We start from the raw sequence: 23978 nt of genomic DNA, 5'->3' as shown, positions 1-23978 counted from the left end.
CAGAATTACTACTTGCAGGTGCTCTAACTTCATTTTTTTGGACAGATATGCCCAGCACACCCAGCTGCAAGTTAAGCAGCAGAAATCCCAAGTGACCAGCTATACCTTCCAAGAATCAAGCTCGGCTCCACATAGCTTTTAGACTAGAAAAAAAAGCATACAGAAAGTTTCTAGCATGGATTTTAACTGTTCAAAACTGTCAGCTCTTCATGCTCCTGGCACATCTCTAATAGCAATAAACCCAATTTTAAAGATTGTTGTGTAATTTACTCTCAGGTTAGCAGAAAAAGAAAACCTTAAATAAATCTGTCATTACGTGTATCCGTTAAGTTTTGTTACTTAGGAGGAAACTTGGGGAAAGCTTCTCTGTCTGTGAAAATCAATGCCCCTTAAATGGGTGCACTGGAATTTTAAGTGTCCTGGTTTTGTTAAAGGCTATGCCTTGTAGTTTGCTATTTAATTAGGAATGAAACCTAATTTCTAATCACCAAGTGCTCATGCGTACAAAGGAATTATAGTTAACATATTCGCTGGGATATAAAAATTAAGACTTTACAAATGCTGGTTAATCAGCAGTGAAAGCCAGATAGATCAAAGCCTGCAATGACGGGGGCAGACCAAAGCTTGTGCTGGCCACAATTCCCCCTCTCTCACCTACGACACCGGGTGCCCCACGCTGCCCAGCTTCTTGTAAATTAGGAGGCAAAAACATATAAACAGCACAAGTGTGTCTGGAAAGGAAAAAAAATAAAGGAATAACCTAACTTAATACTGCATGCTGGCCACCCTTGAGGTTGCAAGAAGCACTTTACATGGGCAGATGAAATCCTCCTCATCAAACGCAGAAGAGGATTGTTGCGGATCTGCAGGCTCCCTCTCCTAATCTGTTCTGGCAAGACGACTACGCTATATACTTCCTTTATAAAAAAAAAGAAATAAAGTTTACGCATACACAAATAAAGGGCTAACCGTGCAATCAGTACCAACAGCAGTGCCAGGAAAAGAGCTTGCTGCAAGATTAAAATAAGATGTCAAATGCATCATATAAGGATGCTTATTTTTTGGCTCATACTTTTTATACAGATCAGTAAGGCCTTGGTCACGAAGAAGAGTTGTGGGGGGTTTAGGAGTTTGGGTTTTTAAAGCACTACCTGTTTTGTAACTAGAACAGCCTATGGATGTAGTGCTACCGAAGGACCGAGGAGAGAGAACAAGTCTGGGCACGGGGGCTGTGTGCCTAAGAGCTTGCCTTTTTTTGTTTTCAGCTGTGACAGATGTCCTTTCCCTACCACTCAGAATTACTCTTTTTGCAAAGAACAGAAGCCCTGAACAGCCAAGACATTTGCAGACAGCATAAAAAGCGGTTTTGAGGGTGTGAGGGGGAGGGTCAAAAGCAGAAATCTGTTTATTTGGCACCTAAATATAGCCCAGTTAACTCAGCAAACATTTTTTCTCTACTACATGCTATTTTGTCTATATTTAGAGGCTGTAAGGAACCAGCTGTAGCATCACCATTTTATTACATTCTCTGATGGGGAATTTGTCTTTGTTCCCCAGAACAAATCTCTGCTGTTAAGTGACCATGACCACTCACCTGTGCCTTGGGTATAAAAATTAAGTTTTCAGCTGAAGCACCGGCAGTAAGGATGAGCTTTTAACCTTACCCTTACGTGAAGGAGCCCTGCCCAGCTATGCCTGGCTGTGAACCAAGCCTCTAATAACCAAAGAGGACGCACCGCGAGGCTGCTGTTCCAGATCGGCCACAGGTTGGTTTAGTTGTTTCATTCAGCAAGACCCAGCTGCCGGTAAAAGACAGGTTTCAACCAACTGCATTCAGAACAGAGGCTGCTTCTAAGAAAAGCCTTTTCAGATAGTAAACAAAAATAAGTTTCGGCATTTTGAGATTCTTGTTTCAAAAGCATTATAACCCTCCAGAGTATTTTTGCCTTTTTTTCCTTTTTCAAAATAGGATTGCATACCTGGACACCTGTAGCACATGGAGGAAAACTTTTTTGCAATGAAAATTACTGTACATCAGAGTTGGGGCTACATAGAATGGGGGTTTTTTTAGTTGGGGGTTTTTTTTTCCATAATCACTTAAATCTGAAGTTTTATCTGCTGAAGTTTTATCATACAGACAGATCTCTGTCAATGCAGCATCTGATCTACCTCTTGAGTGCACCCATAGACAATTGATTGAACTTCTCAGTATCCCTCCCTGCACAACAGGTACTTTTTAAAAAGCATAGGCCATGGGCAACAAAAGGATAGCGTTTTACTCAAAAAAACCCCATAGGCTACAGCTTTTCTCCAATGCTTTCACGCTAATTTGCTGAGGTAGCCGTCTTTTATTCTCAATGTATGTACTGCAGGAAAGTGCACTTGAGTCTACAAAGCAATCCAGAGAAAACGGTATCAAGGCACTGAATGGCTGTGTCTGAGCAATCTCAGGATCGCCAACACAAACAGGTAAAAAACCAGACTTTTAGGTCTTCCGGAAACATGCAGAGCACAAGAAAGGTTTCAAAGAAGCAGATGATGTTGGTAGAAGGAAGAAAACTCGTACAGCACTGTAAGCGAGATGGGCGTAGCGCTGCTCGTCTCCCAGCGATGGATCTAAAGCATCAGTGGCTGATGTCCAGGCTCCACGCTCAGGACCTGGCAGCTTTCAGTTCTGCCTTGCCTGTCTCTCGGTGACCCGAGGGATTTGATGTCAGGCTGCAGACACTGTGATTTAGGGTGTGATGGCCCCCCTCGTACATCCCATTTTGTATTGGGAAGTCAAACGGAGAGCCAAGGCAGCTCTGAAGGAGCAACAGAGAAAACAACCTGACATCAAGTTAGCTTTTTGTGTGCATCATAGTCTTCAATTGAATTGATAAAAATCCCATTAAGCAGCTTGGAAAAAGCGTGGAATATTATCTCCCCACAATATACCATTGCTTCAGTACGAAGAAAGTCAAAAAATATTTCAACTGCTGACCAGCGAAATCGGAATAGATAACGGAGCTGAAGGCTTCCAACTATGCAAGCACAATATATAATTTTTTCAAACTTCAGGCACTATTCAGGAACTAGCATCTAAGCCTCCTAAGGCTCCTGCAGCATATATTAGAACTTTAAATACCCATAAAGATCCTATCTTCTTGGTACGTTACACAAGCATCCATACTTTACATAGTTGTCTTGACCATCCTTAAGACACCTGCTTTACCTCAGTGCGTAAGTCAGGTTGTCCTAACTCACGCTTCCAGATCCTATACCATGCAAACAGGGTACAAGTTCATGAAGCTTTACATTTTGTTTGCAACATATTCATACATTTTGCATCGATTCAACAACTCTGCCACAATGCTCTGGAAGATTGTTTGGCTGTATTTAAACAGCAGCCTTCTTCAGTACTGGCCCCGCAGGCAAAATTTTTGTGGCCACTAAATCCGGTGAGCTTAATCAAATAACGTGGCTCCAATTTATAACATTTGCCCATCACAGACAGCATCAAGAATCTTTTGTGGTGGAAAAAGTTGAAAAAACAAGTGGAAACAGGTTCACTTTGATTAAACCTGCAATTGAAAGAGTCCTCTACAGCTCACGGATGGAATTTCTAGCCAAAACAAGGAGAGAGAAAAGAGCCACTGTGCTCCGGAGGTGAAATTTGAGTGACACAGACTCACGTCCCTGGCTCTGCCCAGTTTCAGTCAGGTCTCCCGTGCGTTTGTCCTCACCATGCTGATGGGGCAGCCTCACCCTCTATGGAAGCTTTTCTATTTGTTCCTGCAAATACTGGGATAATGCCTTAACCCGGGTTTATACATCCTAAGCGACGCTCTATACATCAGACTAGTGGTTTCCTATTTGAGCTCTTTTTGGCTTTCAAATAAAAAAATAAAATAAAAAAACCTCACTTGTGTCTGTGCAAGAGTAACGGCACAAAAATCAAGAAGCTGAGATTTGCTTCACGATGTCCCTTTTGGACTTGCTTTGCCTACCTATCTAACGGTAACGGCCATCTGAAAGAAAAAGAAGTTGGAGATTTAAGAGGGAAGTGATAATTTGTTCCTACTCGTGGACGACACATGCTCTGGAAGTACCTGCCACGATGGTTGATGAGAAAATAACAACACTTGCAAAGCAGAAGGTAGAGCAGCTGCTTTCTGCACAACAGGAGCAGAGGTCAGGTCCGCCACCATACAGAGCCAAATGTCATTTTCCCCAGTGCCTAATCCCTAACAAACAGCGGTGGCACACATAACATACCTGCGTTCGCAATTACTGGATAATGCGCTCTGCTATTCAGGCTTGCCATGCCTGCAGAAAACAGTCCTTGACGGTGCGTGCCCTCCTGCAGCCACGTTAATAAATCTAGCAAATGAATGGAGGGAAATAAGACGGATAGTTAGCGTTCCCTTGGGACTCCTCTAATGAAAGACTGCTGGGCCGCAACACAATATCCACCCTGCAACAGATCACTGCGCCGCTGCCAAAGAAAGGCCACATGAGCTCCTCCTGCCAAGGCAAGCTGCGACTCTGAGATACCCTGTCAGAGTCAGTTAAGAAGCAGCAAAATAAGAGAGTTGCACCACCTGTGTCCCTTCTCCAAGCAGAAGCATCACAGAACTTCAATTATCTTCCCTCAGCAACAAGTCTAACTTCAAGTGGTGAGTCAGAGGCCGCGTCTTCCTTTCAGCAATGCCCTGAACCAAGGTAATGTCAAGTAAAACCGCAGTATCTGCCTTACTTAAGCTCTCCCAACGTACCCATTATCATGGTATCTGACTACATCTGTGTTTGGGTATACTGCTAACAGAGAAAAGCCATCGCCTCTCCACGCTTCGTTTCTCTCGTGTGCCTCGCAGAGCTAGGCTTCTACTGGGAAAACAGAAAGCAATCAAGTATCTGATGAGCAGGAGATGTGTTCTCCCCTTCATGCAACTGCTGGGTTAACAGGATTTAAATGTTCAAAGACGTGTAAGGAAAAAACTTATATATGTATTTTTATATATACACAGAGTCCAATTCAACTAGTTTTTAAACACTTAGCAAGTTTAGATAAATAGCACTGTTGGAGCACTCAGACACAAGCTATGCATGAAGGTATACACACACACCCCATTTCTAATGGCGATTTAGCCCACTCTTCTGTCTGCACGCTCCCCACCAGTGAGATGTTGCTGTTATTTGGTCCGTGAACAGGACTGTAATAAGGACAAGTAATGATAAACGCTGTAACGCAGCCTCCCGGAGCTGGAACAGCACTTCATCAAGCAGCGCGCAAAGACGTTATCGAGTCACTGCAGGATGACATTCAGCCATCGCACGGCGCGCGCCCGGATGTTTTGTCAATGCAACTCAGAGCCATTACCACTAAACGCCCTGACACCAGACACTGTCTTGCTTTGTGTCCTTCTTGGTGCCGGTTCTTTAGGGCAGGGGATGCGCATTATCTGTCTTTCGGCTGAGCCGAGCAAGGTGCAGGCAGCCAACGTGATAGAATTGCTGTTTGCCCGTAACAGGAGGCCCACGGGATGTCACATCTGATCAGTCACGAGTCGACTGATTTTGTACAAACTGGCATGCTAGAAAAGCTGGATTGTCAGGAAAATCAAGCCTCCCCTGGTACCTTGTGCTACAGCCACTGGAAGCTCTCTGCCTCCTGATGTATAGAGGAAACGAGGCAGGTTTTTCAGGGAGATGTAAAGTCTGGACCCTATCAGATGCAACAGCTTTGTAGAAGGAAGAGCTTTGGGGTTGAGAGGGAAGAGAAGGGCAAACACCCATATGAAGAGAGAAAAATGTTGGGCAGAAGGAGGAGGAGAGGGAACAAGAGAGCCAGGGAAGTAACCAAGGGCTCAGAAGAGAAGGGAGAAGAGGATGGCGAGACCTTTCCTGGGAAGAGCAGTCTGCCCTGCCACGTGAGCAGAAAGGGCGGTGGCGTGAAGGCAGAGAGCTCCGGGAACACGATGCCAGAGCACGTGCCGCAAAAGGGACAGAGAAGACACGCGGGGGACCCCGGGGGGAACCTGGCAGCGGAGATGAAGGGAACAGATACAATAAATTCAGCCCACAGCAACTGCGAATCACAGTACTCCCGCGTTGTACAATCCCACCCTGCAGATCGGTATCCGGCTGCAGGTCGCTGCAGATAACTGGAAAGGAAGTATAATTTCCTTTCCCCGCCACAGCCCCCTCTTTCACAACGCTTTAATGCTCAGTTTTTTCCTCCTTCGCTTTTTAAAGCAGGAGAAGAAAGAGAAGAAACCCTAGCACCTCGTTTGCCTCTTCCAGCCTCTTCACCGAGTCCTTGCTGCCGTTTGCTCCACAGTTCTCTGCAGCCTCCGGAGCCGGGATCCAGCTGCCTAGCCGAAGACAGCGGAAGTGAGCTAGCTGTTACCGCAGGTGTGGTCTCTCGATGACAGCTATGTCCAACAACCCTGCTGAAGACCACGTGTCATTTATCAGGTGTCAAAATCATTTCTCTATTTTGCGTATTAAAGATATATATCTCAAAGGACAAAACACAGTAGTCGCCAAAAGATGTGCATCTATCTCCTCTACGTGACCAAGTTTAGCTATGGTTAAACCTCACATGTAACCCTGTATAGACTTTCACCAATTTAAGCGATACTGAAACTTCCAGGCAAAGAGGTGGACACTAACTCCACTGCGTACCTATTTCCAACTCAGAAAGGAGGATGCCTGATCTTCCATTTTACCTAAAGGACTTTCTCAGGTTTTTAAGAGTCACGATTTTCAAAGCACCTCTGCGGCTATAAGATCCCTGTCGTTCCCAGCAAGCGTAAACGTATAGCTGAATGGCTTTATTTGCATCACATTTGGTTTATCTACACCTTAAGTGCTTGGCTATTGGCCTTGATGTGCTGTTGCCTGAGTCATACGGCAATTGATTTCTTCTATTCATCAGCAATGTTACCCACCAAGAAAGTTATTTTCCCCCTTTAGCCTGTGGACTACAAGAGCACTAATGAATTCCCCTCACCGGGTGGATCTTTGCACACAATTGACATCAAATAGGCAGTTTAAATAGTAACAAGCACTGACAGATCCCAGGGATCCACTTACACTGGGGGCAGGGAGCAATGGCTTTAGATTTTCGTCGCATCTATGTCACCAGTTATTTACTCTTTTGCTCCTGAATCGGAATCTGTGGCTGCTAAGCCACAAAGCCAACAGCATTTCGACATTCCCAGAGCCCAGCTGATACTGGGGAAAAAAAAAATCCATATACACCACCAATATTAAGGCCTAATTGTTTTCTATCCTAATAAAAGTCCATCTCATAGTATATTTACGTTAATGCAGTACTCCCGTACGTGTGGATAAGTACTTACGTGCACATACACGATTGTCTATATAAATGTCTCTTGAACCTAGGATGCCGCATTTAACGCAAAGTATGCGTGTATTTCCAAGACTCCAGTTTCACTTTCGGTCAACCCCGACAGCTACACTATGATTTCGCCTATTTGTTCAGTTCACCCACCTCACAGAATATTAAATAAGCGAACAAAATGAGCTGGCCTGGCTGGGTAGTTTTCGAATTCACTTTAAGTCTACATCGCAGAGCCGGTGTACAGCTTTCCTGACACAGTTTGTGTGTGTAGCAGAAAACACCTCTCCAACAAATATGCTCACAAACCAAAACAAAAAGGGAAATTTTGGAAAAAGAAACACGGCTCCAGGCAGGAAAAGCGTTGCAGTACGACGAGGGGCTTTTTTTCAGTGATATCCTACTTCACGATTGCTCCCAACAAAGTAGCACCGAGTACAGTCCAAATATCCCAACTCTACTTTGCAATTTTAAAGTCTGAGAGCCCATTTTCTACTTTGAAACCAGGCACCAGTGCTCAAGTTTGGCTATACGTGCTCAGGCAGTAGTTTCCAAGGAAACCAGTGACTGCATGAACATTGCAAAATGCAAGTCCTGTGCTGTGCTCGCCGTTTCGCAAGTACACTGTAGCTATCTCCGTGACACAAACCCTTCCAGGTAGGTGCTTTACCACTGTTTCTAAACGACCTTAATACAATTTCAGAGGTTTAGGATGTCAGCATACACAGTACATATCCAAGCAACGTGCACACTTGCAACCAAATCACTTTCTGTAGATGTTGAGAGAAGGAGAAGGGAATGATTTGCGTTGTTTCAGGCTCCAAGGTAGCAAACACTTTTGTTTTTTCCTATCAGCCCTTCAAAACAAAGACAAGCCACACCAAACGTGAATGTCAGGGACTTCTCTGCCTGCACGTAACCCCTAGAAATGGCAAAAGAGCAGATGAAAAACATTTATAAAAATATTTCTCCTTTAGCCTGCTACAAATGCAAGTATTTTGGCACCATGAAAAGCCAAAAGAGGAGAAATACCAGCAGCACAGGCAGGGAGGAGTTTAATTTATGACAGTAAGTGGCATTTAAAGCACCACCATCTCCCGTTCACAAAGCACAGCTTCCCAGCACCCCTCACCTTAAGGTAAGGTTCGTATTCAATGACTTCTGAAATCTTAGCGTCCCACAGTATCTATCCCAAGCAGGATAACGAAAGAAACAGGTATGTATCAAGTCACCGCGTCCTTTTTAACTCTCTAAAGGAGCAAGTTTTTTCCCTTTGACTCGTATTTTGCATCTGTTGCTCTGCGAGACAGTGTTTAGTAAAGGCACGGAGTCCACTCGCCTTCCCAGCGCGTCTGCCACACAGGTTGCTGCGAGCAGCCAGCTAGTCTAAATTTTGTGCTGCTACGTACATTTTTGCTCAGTATTGGAGCTCTGATCTGGGGTTTTTCCGATTCATTTCAGACATGGAAGACGCACACTGTGTTTAGGAACACAGGATGCTAAAGCTCGGCACTTTCACAGAGAGTCTGGGGAGAAGGCATTTGTGTCCATGGTCTGGGACCTCATTTTCTGTTGATGTACTTTAAAACTATTCACCTACCGCATTCACCCAGTAATACAGAGAAGAGGAAAAAAGTTAATTCTGTAGAAAATCAATTCATGGAGATGTATTACAATTAAAAAAATAGTTTCTATGTTAATGACCACCTTCATTTAAGTGCTGTTAGCTTGCTTAAAACTACTGTACTTGCTGAATAGTTTTGTTTTGCATATAACCACCAAAAAGATTTCAATACAGTTTCTGAACAGAGCTACTTTGCTTTAAGCATAGTGTATTTGCACTACACTGCTAAATTTAATATCCAAAAGCAGCATAAATTCAGAGACGTATGTGTTGCTTATTGCTACTAAGCAGAACTAGAAATAATTGAAATTGCAGTGACGTTTAATCTTGCCGTCACTGATCAATCAGACAGAAATCAATCAGACAGAAAATGACAAAACAAGTATGTGGCTTTAACAGCTTTGTCCGGTTAATTGTTTTTCACCTTCCTTTGAATAACACACCTCTGGTCCTTAGAGTTTACATCATTCAGCATAAACATTACCTGACTAAACAGGCGTACTTCAGAGATGACCCAGAACACTACTTGCCAATAGAGAAAAAAATCTTTGTCCTCTGCATAGTAACTAAATACAATATAGTGTTTCCTTACCACTGCTAGTAACCAAAACCTCAGGAGTCTGAATTACACGAAGAGCCAAACTACCAGCACTCTCACGCTTGCCACTTTACAAGGCATTAAGCAGCACCGACTCAGAGGCGTGAGTCACACGTGTGGCTCTTGCGTAGAGGAAAGCCCCATCCACCGCCACCGCCGCCAAGCCAGACCTGTCAAAACAGAGTAAAACAGCGTTCGACTGACTTGCCTTCGCCGCTATCCTTGACACGCCGCGTGTTAAAACTTCTGTCAGGAAGCATATCATCCTCCACAATAAAACCTCGCCCCTGCGAAGCGCGAGGAGGCTCTGCCCTCGGCCCTGCTGTGCGAACAGAAGCGGAGCAAGTTGGGTGTTTGGGGAGTCAAGAGAGGAGACGGCTCACGAGGCAACTCTGCCAAGCTGCCTTGGCCAGCCGTAGAGAGGAGGTAAGTTTAGGACTGGGCTGCTGGGTACGCAACAAGTCCCACGTACCCAAATTCAGCAGCACTTGCTACAGGAGCGGGCCGTCCTTCACAGCATCCGAGAGCTTGCCCATGCAAATCAGCCAGCTGAAGCCAAACACAAAAACCGCGATAGGGTTTGAGTAGCATCACGCTGCTAGAAGGGCAGGAGAAAAGTTGATCTGGCCCCTTGACAACCGCCAAGCCGCTCGTCAGCGGCGGCCTAAGGGAGATCATTCCCCAAGGCAATGCTCTTAGCCATATCCCATATTGGTGGGCACACCATCCTTTCTCGCAGACCTCCTACCAGTGGAGAGACACTGCCCCATCACCACTCGACACGTATCAGTAGAGTCCCAACCCTAAAGCCCTAACCCCCTAAATCCTGCCCGCCGAAAAAAACCACTGACATTAATGGATGTCAACATTTAAGCAAGAATTAGCAGATCTTTCCAGGCACATAAATTCTTTTTCAGAACAACGTTAAACTACATTCAGATGGATTCAACGTCACAGCACACATAAAAGCAGCCGCAGCAGTTAATTACGCTCAAACAAATGATAAATGCATTTCAACTGGTCGCTGGACACACCATACTGAATTACCTCTCGATACCAGAAAAAAACATGTAAAGTTGCACCGCTACATCCATCGCTGCTGACTGCTTTTGATAGGATGCTTTCTGCAGCGCGAGACCAAAACCAGAAAGTAACAGGACTGAAGAGGCCACCATCCCTCGCCTGATTTCACAGCTCCTGTCCCACATTTCAGGAAGCTATCACTGCGGGAGGGTGTCTCCGTTCCCGATCACAGGTCCCTCAATCATCTCAGCCATCAGTTCCTAGCGGTTAAATTATGTTGCAACCATCCTCCAAATTATTTTGGAAAGAGGAAAGCATGAGGTTTAAGAAAAGAGGTTGGGTTTTTGGTTGTTTGGGGTTTTTTGGAAGTATAGTTTGAGAGTTTTAATTAATGAACGGCTCCTGGGTACCGCAGCGCACATACCATTTATAAATACCAGCAGATAATTTTATGCAAACGCTCTAACTAGGAAGTGCTCTTCAAATATTTCTGGGGGTTTTATTACTATTATGATCACTTAAAAACATGCCTCTAGTGCACAGAAGATGTGTGCATTCGCCTTCAAAGAACCAATTTGGCCGTTGAAGGGATTTTGTTAAATCTCTTGTATGTTATGTTGTACTTTCCCTAAGGCTATGCAACCAAGTAGTTCTTTTTTTTTTAAAAACCAGAACCCTTAAATATGACTCGCAGGCTGCTCCGCCCCCCAAACACAAATCTCTGGGATTTTGGCAGATTCCCCAACTTTACATTCAAAGCATTCCTAAGTCTGTTAACTCACAAAACCAAGTCATCTTTCATCTTACTCAACATTTTCTATAAATGACACAGCATTTTGCCGTTATCTCAGTTAATGACAGGGCACGCACCACCTACGACAAGAGAAGATCGAGCCCTATACATTTCTTCACGCTCACGAGCCCTCCGCTTTGTTTTCCAGAAGGGAAAAAAAAAAATAAAAATGTAGAAGCAGAACGTAAAACAAAATCTGCTGACTACACAGCCTTCCGAAAAAGCATACAGCTGTTGCCAATCGCCAAACGAAACAGCCTTTTAAAATTCAAGTCCTGGGTATTTTCCCATGGCAAGTACGAAATAACGAAAGCGAAGAGATGAGAGTTACAGCTTCCCAGTTAAAAAGGCTATTCTTTGGCCTGCAGCTCTGTAAAAATCTGAATTGGAGTAACAGTTGGTACAAACTGGGTCTCGCAGTATTCTTTTCATGCTGACAGGCTGTTAGCAGCCAGGATATATGCTGCAAGAGGTCAAAGGTGTGGAAAAACAAACAGAGCAGCAATTTTAGAAGATGAAGAGGAGATAAGGATTTGCCAGGGCATTTTTCTAGCGCGGAAAACCAGCCCGCTTTCTCCACAGCCTGTGCCCACTTACTCCAGTCACTCCTTGCAAGTTATTTCCTTTGGGGGGAGAAAGAAAAAGCCACTTATTTCAGACAACTGGCTTCTAGTTACTTGAATACAAAGACTGATAAAGATGCCAATGCCTGATTCTCCTCGTAACTTGAGAGAACACGGCGGGATGTGTCCCTCCACGGATTTTAGCTATAAACTCCTCATGACAAACCACAAAGTCCCGGTTCACATTAAAAAAACCCAAAACGTTTAGAGGCAAAACAAGCCCAACCCTCCAACAGCAACTAAAACTCTTAACACTCAGAAACGGGTATTTTTTTAAACTATATGCACCTTAAATGGTGGGGTTTGTGTGCAAGGTAAGGCCTTGCAGGAAATTTAATGGTATTTTTTCCACATGAGGCAATTAAATACGCTTCCACGCTTAAAGCCATTTGGAGTTTAACCATTTTATAACCCAGAATCTTCTACGTGGAATCACAGCAGTTTCCGTCGTCACTTCACCACAGATATCAGAAGTCTACCATGGCCATCATGATCGCTTCTCCTCGTTTCTAACAGACTTTGGACTACTTCTGATCCCACCAACCTCCAGCCGCCTTAGGTGCTCCACCAGATCAGGAGGACAAACCCAGCACCACTTAACTACAAAAAAACCACAGGCTACCAAACAACCGAAGATTTCCTGTGTGTCCTCTTGGTGCTCCTACTTCTCTATAATGCTGGAAAACAGGCTGATACTTTGGTGGCTTGGTAAAACCAAAGGTTGGATGCCATGACCTCAAGAGTCGCCGAGATTCAGCATGAACGAGGGAGGGAAAAAAAAAAGTCAACCCTATTTTGGTAGTGCCTGTTCTGGTTCCAGGTCCTCTCCCCCTTAACCTCCGGTACCACCACAGACAGTTATCTTGAATATCAAGACGTCATCAAGACTGTATCATGTTTGTTTAATCAAGACAAGGACCTCCCCTCAACCCCACGCAAGCACTGTGTAAGCCACGTTTGTGACTGCACGTAGAAAAGCGTAAGAAAAATCAAAATTTAGGTATTAACGATCCCAAATAAACTAAACCAGTTGCCCTCCCTCACTCAGTCTCCCAGGTACATCCACCACTAACAGAGCAGGTCATCTGGATTGTATTTTAATCATGAGAACTACAGGTAAGCAAAATACACGGCTCATGTTCTCCGCTATTTAGGTAGCCGTATCTCCCTTTCCATGGGGATGCTCAAATTAAAAGTGCTCATCAGCGCAATTACGGATTTAGGCAAGCACCCAAGATGACCGTCTATCAGCAAGAAGACGTCGTGTCGCCTCGGTAAGCGTCCGTCCTTGGGCAGGAGGCTTTGAGGGCTTCTCGTCACCGTAACGTGACGGCTCAAACAGAAGAGTGAACGCTTCCCAGGGCGACTGAAGCTGTGAGCAAGTATCTTTTCCACCTCAGCCATCGAGGTCCGAAGCTGCAAGTTGACTTAAATATTGTGAATAGTATTAGAGTATCGACCACGCAAGGTCGGTATGAAATACTCCGAGGCAGCTGGCACGCGTTACACCCCGTGTGAGAGTAGGACAAGGCATTTACGCAACGAGCAATTAAAATTCAGGCTGGAAAAGATTAATTCAAGGCTTCGCCAGGTTTCCTACGTATTTCGCCCTACGCGGCGGAGGCTCCAGGCTCCTTCTGCCGAAACCTGCAGCGCTTCCCTGAGCTGGAGGGGGGGCTCAATTCACGCTTCGAAGGCACCAAGGGGCAAAGACACGCACACCCCTGACAGAAAAATAAACCTTTTCAGGTGCGATACGGTTTAATTGAGGAAATTAATGCCTCTGGAACGCCTTATCCCCCCCCTTAGACGTTTACCAGACACACCACGGCTTGCACAGGCCCACCCGCCGCCTGCTCACGGGGGAGCCGTGCCCCCCCCCCGCCTGACAGAGCCCGGTCTCCACTTTTGGGGGGTGTTTTGGGGTGGGTTGTTTTTTTTTTCTGGCCCACCACAGTTTCTCCCCGCCGCCTTTTTGAATCCGGAGCCGCGGCCGTTCGCCTTAAAAGGGCAAAATATCTGTGGAAAAACGGCGGCGGGAATGAGGGGGGGGGGGGGGGGGGGGAAGCAGCGGGCAGGCAGGAGAGGCGGCAGCCGCCGCCCCGCCAGGCCGAGGGTCCCGAGGCGGCGGCGGGGCCCGGCCCATGGCGGCCGCCCGCCCAGGGAGGCGGTTGCCAGGAGACGGCGGGGCCCCGCCATGGCGGCGGGAAGGGCCGAGGCTGCGCGGGCAGGGCAGGGCCAGCGGCACCACCCGGCCTCAGCCTCAGCCCGTAACCTACCGGGGGAGACGAAGGGGTCCCGGCGGGCGGGCGGGGAACTCTTGCGCTGATAGCCCCAGTCAGGGCAATGGGGAGCACCTGGGCATCGTCCCTCACAGCTGCGCCACCCGCCCCGCCATCGCCCCGGGAGTAAACCCGCACCCCGGCGGGGTCCCGCATGGGGCACCGGAGGGGGCCTCGCTGGAGCGACACAGCGTCGAGAGGCCCCGTCCGCCATGCGCCCTCACTAAGCGACTGAGGGGGGGTGACCTGCATCCCAAAGCCCACCCAAAACGAGAACAACCCCAACCACCCGGGACGGCTCGAACGACCCTCCGCGACCCCAGCGCTCCCGTTTAATTCGGCGAGGAAGATGTCGGCCGCGCAGGGGAGGCGGGTTTGTCCGCCCACCGGCCGCGGCGACGGGGGAGGTCGAGCCCCGGTTGCCGCCAGCAGCGGGGGGGTGGGGGGGAGCCCTGGGCCGGCTCCTGCCGCCCCCCCGGTGCTCGCACACGAAGCCAGGCGCCTCGGCAGCGGACAATCTCTTTTCCTCCTCTTTTTTTCCCCCCTTAAGGAGTGCTGAACCACATGCATTGCGATTTCTCGGCTAGGAAAAGATACTAAGGGGGGGGGGGCGGTGATCCCGCTCCTGCGAGGTCTCCGTTTTCTCCATTAAATCGCTGTAATTCGCCTCGTCTGCGGCAAGTGTGAAACCAGAGCAGCGCATCTCCCGGGCGCCGAGGTTCCCCGCAACTTTCCCTTCCCGCTCCCCCCCTCCATCGCAGCAGGATACTGCGATGAGCCCCTGCCTTCCTTCCTCCCCCCCCCCCCCAAAAAACACCAACCCCCCCGGGCAAGAGAAGCCAGGCAGGGCGGCGAGGAGGCTGCTGGAGACCCGGGCACTGCACCCCGCCGGGCTCCAAGTTTCCCTGCCCGCCCCGCCGTGAATGGCTCCCGGCGGGACGCCGCTCCCCCCCCCCCCCCCGGGTTTCTCCCGTCCCCTCCCGCAGCGATAAAGCCCCCGAGGCCGCGGTGCGCTCCGGTTCAACCCGCCGGCAGCGGGAACTCCGCTGGCCCCCGCCCGAGCTCGCCGCCGAGCCTCCCCCGGCGGGATGGGGGGGGGCGGCCGGGCCGGGGGAGCGCGGCTCTCCCCCCGCCTCGGGGCTCGCTCCTGTCACAGACACACACACATACACACCCCCCAAAGCCCCCGAGCTCCCAACTTTCCCACCCCGCGCCCAGCGGGGCCACCCGGAGGGCTGCGGGGACCCGGGGCGGCCGCGCTTCGGGGCTCCGCTCCGCGCCCCCTCCCCGGTCCCTCCGCGGCGGGCGGTGGCAGCGGGGACGGGGGGGGCAGAGGCGTCCGCCGGCTGCCCCGCAGGCAGCGAGGGGAGAAGGGGGCGAGAGGGGCTGAGCGCGGCGGATGGAGAAGCGAAGCCCGGAGCGCTCCGCTCCCCGCGGGTACCCGGGGTGAGCCCCCCCCCCCCCCCTCCGCCCGCTTACTGTGGGCTCTTGGGGTAGAAGGGGAGGGTGACGTGGCTGAGATCCTGGATGTCAAAGGCGGTGGGCTCGGCCGAGATGGCCTGCCGCTTGGTCCTCTGCTCCCCCTGCAAGGTGCCGGCGCTCTGCTGCTGCGCTTGCTGGGTGGCGGGCCGGATCACGGAGCGGTACTTGTCCAGTTCGTTTTGCAGCTTCTGGATCAGTTCGTCCTTCTGGTCCAACTCCAGCTCCAGCTCGTCGATGAGCGCATCCCGCTGCCGCAGCTCCTCGATCTTCTCCTGCAGCGCGTACTGTAAATCCCGCAAAGTGCCCATGGTCCTGCCGCCGCTCTCGCCCCTCGCCTCTCCCGGCAACTTTCCCTCCCGGGCCGTCCGCCCCGCGCTCGGGCCAACTTCCCCCCCCTCCGCCCCGGCCCGGCGCGGCCCCGCTGCCCGCCGGGGCCCCGCCGCCGGACCCCCGCCGCCGGCACCGCGCTCCGGAGCCGGGTTGTTAGGGGCGATTTCGATCCGCCTGCGTCAGGCGAGGCTGGAGAGGGAGCGGGAGACACACACACACACACACAGAGGGGGAGGGAAGGAGGGAAGGCGGCGGGGAGGGAGGCAGGGGCGCCTGCCGGGATGCACATGCACTCCCCGCTCCCTCCTTCCCCGGCCCCGCCGCTCCCCGCGCCGCCCACAGCCCCGCGCCGCCGGTCCCCGGGGCTCACCCAGCGGGGGCTGCGGGAGCGCTCGGTGCCGAGCCCGGGCTCCCCTCCCCTTTGCGGGCGGAGGCCATCAACCAGGTCCGAGCCCCGGGGAGGTGGCTCATCCCCCTGCCCTTGCCGGCCCGCTTTGGGGGTGTCCCCTGCTCCTCTCCCTTCCCGTCCTCCGCTCCAGGCAAGGGGGCTACTTTTTCCCTGCAGAACTCGCCCAGTTTCCCTCCCATTTCCTCTTTTTCTCTTTTTTTCTTTTAACAGCCAATTTTTGTTGTCTTCCCCGAGCGAACGCACAAGCCGGTGCCTGGCATGGCTCCCGCTCCGTCTCAGCAAGCTTTGGGCTCCAAAAACCCAGATTTTAACGCGAATATCGGTCAAGTACACCTGCCCTGGAAAAGCCTGGAAGCACGGCATGTGGGCCTTAGAGCACCAAAAAAAAAACCCCTAACTTAAAATACGGGAAACAGACTTTCTGTGTCACTCCAATACCCACGTGAAAGCATAAGCCAGTTTCTGCCCTACCAAACACAATAGGATTTTCCCAGCACGCGAGCGCGACGCCTCGTGCGCTAGGATTTTCTGCGTGCCGGCAAACCGCGACGCGCCGGTTCTACCTATGCGATACAGTCCACGGGTCTGCAGCACAAAAAAAAAAAACCAAAAAACAAATCAATGAGCCGCACCAGCTGAGCCCTCGGTGCCAAACGGCTCCGTTTTCTTTTGTCTTGCCCGCCATGCCAAGCGCGGAAGGGACAGCGATGTACGCCGTGACAAGGCGGCTCCCGGGCTTGGCCCTCCGGGGCAGAAAGAAGGATCTGCGGGCAAGAAAATAGCTGGTTTGGGGGTTTCCCGAGGAGATTGCACAGTCTGGAGGAGTCAGGGGTACAAACCCCCGCAGCCCAGCTAGGCGCCCCGCAAAGAGGCTCTGCAGCAGTGGGGCACCCGCGCGGTTTCGTGCTCGGATGTTCTCAGGGGAGCGGAAGCAGCTGCTTTAGTTCCCTCTCTGGGAGTTCGATTTGGGGAGGAGAGAGGTAGGATGCAGCCACGGATATATTTTTTGGAGGTGGGTGGTACCTAGGTGTTTTTATCTGCTGTTAGCAGTGTGTCTAGACCTCTCATTCAGGCGTGAGCTGGAAATGAGAGACATCCAGAGAGAGACTGTGTTTATGGGACTGAGCTTTTTTTGGTTGGGGTTTTTGTTTTTTTTTTTTTTTACTGTTACATACTGGCGCTTGGCTGAGTCGAAGTTCCAGCTTTCAACCTGCAGATGGTCATTATAAAATAAATTAAAAAACCCCCAAAACTACAACTGCTCCCTGCTCAACGCTGTTGTTTGAAAGGGCCTGGCCTCTGTTCATAAGCACGAGGCTTTGCAGGTTCTTCAATGTCTTTAACCTGTGCTTGTTGAGATGCACGTGAAAAAAAAAATTGCCTTATGTAAAATGCTTCCGTTTTCAGTCCTCTTGATGCGTATGTGCCAGGCGCACAAGCAGCGTCCCCTGGTTGTTTTCACAGGTTGCTGAAGCGCTTTAAGTTTGTTCAGACAGCATTTTTTTACTGTATATTCCCTCCATTTCAATCTTGCATAACTCGCTAGGAAAAAAAGTACCAAATACCTCCTGCACATTTCCATTTTAAAGAAGACCGGCGTTAAATAGATGCACTCCTGCTGCCTACAGACTAGAAATCAACGATAAATAAAATATTTTAATAGCATTCGGCCGACATGCTTAAAGTTTTATTGTTTTCCTCCCTACAGAAGCGATGCCAGCCTGTGGACGAGGGAGACGGCAATACGGTTAGAAGAATAACAGCCCTGGGGGGAAACTCGTGCGTAATTTCTCAATGACAAGCAGTAAAGCCACATTACTCGGTTTCTATTAGAGGTGCACGGCCTGGGACTGAGACAACAGCACCTAGATCAGAAAGGATCTGGAGAAAACCGTGAGAAATTACGGGAAATAAAACTGGCGAGGAATTTAGCTAAGTATAGCTGAAGAAAATACTTATTTACAGGTGGGAAGCAGATTTTCATAACACCCACGAGGTCTAAAGAGATGTTTTATGGCTCGGTTTTAGATTTGGGACTATAATCGGCAGCTCTCAAGTCTAAAGCTGGTCTTCCCTGGTTTAAGGATGAGGCCGAAGCAGCCCAAAGGGCTTCACAAACTGACAGCCGGGTTCTGGCGCAGGAAGGCAGTCAGCAGTGGCCCATTTTTGACTATTCACTGCTCTCCCAAAGAAACCATCGGGCGAGTGCAGACCTCCTCCCCGCAATTCATACTTCAGGCTTTCCTGGTACCAGCTGGCGTGTAATCTCAGGGATCCCAGGGTACCGCCCCGCTCCGATAAAAATAAATCCTCTGATCCCCTTTCTTTCAACTTCAAGTTCCCGATAAAAAAATCTCAGACTCTCAGAGCAGCTGCTTTGTCTTCTTGATCCAGCGAATGGAAAGAAACAGCTTTAGGGAGAAGAATGGCAGGAATGCACCAACTGGCTTGGGTTTTGGGAGGACGGGCCGAAGCTGCCTGCGGTTTGTTAAGGGAGCCTTTGGCTACAGTCGTCCCAAAGCCTTTTTCTGATGCGGCCACTCCGATACTGTGCCTGGATGTCAAGTAAGCAGGAAGCCGAAAAGAAAAGCATCTGCAGACGGCGTCCTCTCTGCCCCAAGACACCGCGTGCCGGGGCTCGCTGGTGGGAACTGCACGAAACAGGGATGTTTCTTCTCTTCGAACAGGCTCCGATAGACTCACAATATTTCCTCTCTGCGCAGCTCCTAGGTTTTAATAGCCTTTGCTTCTAAACCTTTTAAGGATCATCTGTCACCAAATGCACCCACTCAGCTGCCATCTTCCAAGCTAAAAACATATTTGAAAGCTCTCTATTCTGCAAACGTCTCCCCGGGCTCGCCAATCAAAGCTCAGGTAGGAAGCGGGATTGCTGACAGGCAAATGTCACCTTGCTACAGCCGGCCAGGACAGCGCGGACGGAGAAGCTGGAGATGCATCACTGAGTACATGCATAAACATTTTCCTCCTCCTGGAAGCATTTTTTTTTTCTCTGCCTGATCCACTCCAATCCACACCTTACTCTTTTCCCAAAATATCTATGGGAACAGATGAGCCTGTGGTAGGAAGTTGGACCGCTTGGATTTTGCGATGTATTTCTCTGCTGGTCGGGGCTTTGTGCAGGTTTGGGAAGGTGCGTGACCCACGGGACTCTACCCGCTGCTGGCACACAGCTGCTTGCGAAGCCGAATGCGTTCCCTACGCGCGTATTCACAGCAACACCTTTATGACGTGAAGAAGGAAAGACTAAAAATACAGGAAGACCTAGAGGAAAGCAGCACATGCACGAGCTGAACTCTTGCAAAAAGCATGCTATAACCAACTCAAGTTGCAGTTCACCCTGGAGAGTCACCGCGTCTCATCCGTGGGATGCTACCAGCTATTCCACCGTGCACCCAAAATTCACGCCAGTCCCCGAGGCAGAGGAAGGAGTGCCACCTACTGAAACACGAACACATCTGACTCCTCCCTAGGACACGTTTGGCCATTCCTTTTGCCCCAAACAGAGTACCTCTGGTAGCTCTTTCTGGGGCCACGGCGACCTATGGATTTGCACGGGGCAGCTGGAAAATAATTCAGCCCCCAAGGATGGGGATAAGGCTGGAACTACCGCGTCAAAGAAGCCTCACCAAGGCCAAGGAGCAGGAATCGGCAGCTTGTGGGGAGTGCTTCAGCCCCGATTCTCTCCGAAAATAAGCCCTATTTTCTCGTGACATTGGACGTTCCTCCTTATTTTGGTCCTTTCTGGAGCCTCTAAAAATGAAACCTGAAACCCATTTGTTCCTCCCCACCGAAGGGATGGAGATAGTCAGGGTTGGGCACTCTTGCAGTGAATTCTGTCTTTTAAACCCCATTGATTCCTGAGTGCTGGAAGTCAAATCAACATCTCAACTGGATTATCTCGAGGGTTTTCCTTTAGTATGTAGATTCTTTTCGTTATCAGTGAGAAACTCTTGTAAAGAGTACCCAAGGGCCCCAGCCTGCCCTAGGAAGTCCTCCCAGGATGAGGATAATTTGGAGTAGAGCCCACAAGAAGAAAAAGAAATACCCAAAGACCTATTAATGGTACAAAAAACCATTCACGGCAGAGACAAGAAAAAAATAATAGTGTGCTGTACTGCAATTGGTAACATGCTTAGCTTTTTCTATCACATTAGGGGCATACATAACACAAAAATGAATATTCGTGTTATGCAAGGCAAAAGGATGAGACATTATGAGTGTATAATAGCACGGAATTATCCATATAACACGGTGGTTTCAAGCCCTCCTCCCCTCATTTGCACCGATGCATGTGCCAGAATCAGATTCGAGATTCAAGTTTCTTGTTCTCCTTCGTGGGCCCTTTGCCCAGAAAAAATAGACGGCACAAAGGACCTAACGCACTGGCGAGGGAAGAGAGAACCCTCCCCTCATCGTTTTTGCAGGCTGGAGGAAAGCCTGTACCTGTGGTTCCTGCTGATTGGGCTGCAGAGCTGAAACAGCAGAAGAGTATCAGTCATCTTTATGGGCGGCACATGAGTTTTACATTAAAATGGCACAATAAATTATTCTCGATATCCAGAACTTGAATACACATTCACAACAAGCCCTTCAAAGCTTTTTCCTTCCATTCGAGCAACCAAAACAGTCCCTCTGACTTCTTTTCCCCACTGACGAGAGACCCTGTTCACACCAGCCCTGCCTACGGGTCTACAGAAACCACAGATCCTCTGCCCTCCAAAACGCATCTGACACGCTTGAGTTGAAAGACGTCTTTCTAAGCCAGGCTTTTTCTCCCCATGATGGCATGGAAAGATGGATTTTCAACAGCTCACCCCATCAGATGATTGCACTTGGTGGCAGCGGGTCTCCGCATCCCTTCACTTCAGTGCTGGTTCAGCTGCTTGGGAGTCCCCGAGGGGTAGGAGGGGATGCTACGGGCTCCCCAGTAGCACCTTCTCATATCCTCAGCCTAAATGAAATCTTTGGGGCTGGGCTTTCTCCAGGAAAGAGTAAACTCATTTTCTGTGCACCCCTAGATAGGAGCTGCAAATAGCAGCACATCTCCAGGCAGGTCAGATGTGGGAACCACCGTCCCCTAATCCTGATCCCTCCTGTCTATACACACCTCAAGTGACTGGTTGATTTTTTTCCCACTTGCTGGAAAGGGCTGGACTGCCCGGCAAGGTCAGCCACAGCAGAGCTTAGACACGTCTTCCCATGGGCTGGATTAAGTCAGAAGCGGCTTCAAAATGATTCAGCTGCCTTAAGAAGTCTCTTTAGGCTCATGTTAAGCAGCAACTTTTTCTGAAAACTGCCAACATAAATACTTAGTGCTGTTTTGCAGTTACTACAATTAGACACTGACTATGCCCCTGCTTTTCTCAGCAGTCCCAAGGCACTGACTATGTAGAGCAAAAGAAGCCTTTAGACAAGGAGAGCCCTGGAAAAGCAGTTTTCTTCTGCTTTGAGCCTTAAGCTACCGGCAAATGAACCCAGGGACCAATTAAACTAAATGTAAGGATACAGATCTAGCCTTGGAGCCGTGAGATACAGGATATAATGGAGGTAAAGTTTGTAGAAAACATCAACTCAGTTGACGTAGTTGGAAAAACAGATTCATTCTGGCTCTCACGCACGTGTCTGTGAGATTGGGAGAAGCTGAAACGTTTGTAGGAAGGTGGGAGCCACGTGCTGGATCTGAGGCCACTGATTTTCATGGAGACACGGCTCGGGTAGCCAGGCCAGCTTCCTTGCACTTCTCGTCAACCAGAGTTTCACCGCTCGGGACAGCCCATGCTCAGAGACCCTTTTATCTTCACTATTCAACATATGTTCCCCCTCCCGCTGTACGATACCTCGGTGTCGCGGTGAAGGGGTGGGAGAGCTCGACGACTCATCCGTCACCCAGCCCACGCACCAAACGGCGTGGGGTTACTGCCTGCGGACAAAAACAACCCAGCCTGATCACACAACAGGGACAACATCCTAATGCCGAAAAGCTCTGCGATGCATTCAGTCATCGAACGATCAACACTCACAGGCTACCAAAAGTTTCCCAAACCTCACTTTTCAGAGGCAAGACCCTTACAAAGCTGTTGACACAGCCAGAAAACCTACAGCTGCCTAATACACGCTGCGTGTCACCTTTGCATTGAGTTGCTTGGGAAAGGCGCTTGGGCAGAATATAGATCTTACCTTACCGTGTTAACACGGTCCAGGCAATCAGGAACTCAATGGGGTGTTAGGACATCTGGGGTCAAATCCAGCTTTCTGCCTTTGTTTCTGACTTCATCTGCTCGTACTAACCTTTTTTGGGTGAGATCATCTCTCGTTTATCTTTATGTGGGACTCTAACTAGCAACAAGAGCTTCTAGGGACGCATTTTGGAGTAGTGATTCTTGCACCGGTATTCAGCGGTACGCCGGTAAAAACTTGTGTTGACCAAAAGTGAGGTTTGTCTTGTGAGCCAGGCTGCGATTCTTCATGGTACGCTTTTAAAACACTACGCAAAGACAGCTAAACTCATCAGCTGTTAGCACGCAGTTACATCTTTTCCTTTCTCCGATCTCCGTTGCCTTTCGCAACTTGCTGATTTTTTTAGTCACGGTTCTCTGGTTGCAAGAGGTGAAAAGCAAAGTACTCAGGAAGGTACGAACAGCAAGAGACTTGTTTCCCCCCCCAAATTATTTTAATCAATAGCAGCTCATTTCTACAGTCTGGTTTTGAAGCTGCCATTTCTTAACTTCCCGGGTTTAACGGTAGCAAAGGACTTGCCAGCCCCGAGTGTTTGCAATTCCAGGTGCTCCCTCTCATCACCCTTTTGGACCCTGCAGTGTTTCTTATCTCTCCTTGCCAGTAATGCACCACTCACCTACCATAATTGCCTCGGTCTGTTGGGCTGATTTATCCAACCTTCAAAACAATTCATTTATATTTGAAATTGGATTAGAAATAAACACATGTTCCGCTACCACCGATATGAAAATAACCAGCGCGTTACCGTTATTTTATGATTAATGCATCGTGAACAAGTGCACTGTCTCTTTATGTAATCAAATTAATTCCTCTGCTTATTAAAAATTATTATTTGAATGTTTCAAGTATTTATAACAATAAGCACGAAGCACAGATTTTCAGCCTGTGTTTTACATGACTGGCCAACAGACTGGTGTTTCTTAAAGATAAGTTGCACTGAAAGTTGCCTCTCTTTTTAGAAACAGCTAAGTGCTAGAATTTATTCTGAAGTCTTTTTCTGACATCTGCATGTCCCGAGCAACTAGAAAAATTTTACTGAAGTACCATGGTTATGTCCGCAACTCTAGCAATGCTAAACCCTTCCTTGCAGGAAACATTTCCAGAAAAGGTTTGTACTCAAAGTTGACCCCTGTGATCATTGAAAGCTCAGAATAAATGGCCGCGTCCCACGGAGGACCCAGACTCGTTAAGGTACCAAGGAAATATCC

General features: G+C 48.9%; 1 protein-coding gene across 2 annotated transcripts in view; it reads right to left on the bottom strand.

The window, feature by feature from the left end:
* The window catches only part of PRKG1 (protein kinase cGMP-dependent 1), a 520194-nt gene that overhangs the window by 466645 nt on the left and 29571 nt on the right, over positions 1-23978 (bottom strand). Inside the window, exon 1 of one of the 2 annotated variants that reach the window (XM_059821042.1) lies at positions 15771-16081. The exons of the other annotated variant lie outside the window; for it this stretch is intronic. Within the exon in view, the coding sequence (XP_059677025.1) occupies positions 15771-16081 (311 nt within the window). Of the gene's footprint in view, positions 1-15770; positions 16082-23978 lie in introns of those variants that run through there. 2 annotated transcript variants of the gene reach the window in all.

This window comes from Gavia stellata, chromosome 9 (assembly GCF_030936135.1).
Source record: "Gavia stellata isolate bGavSte3 chromosome 9, bGavSte3.hap2, whole genome shotgun sequence".
In the NCBI taxonomy this organism is placed as follows: Eukaryota; Metazoa; Chordata; class Aves; order Gaviiformes; family Gaviidae; genus Gavia; species Gavia stellata.
Note: the sequence above shows the minus strand (reverse complement) of the source record. Positions and strands in the feature narration are given on the sequence as shown.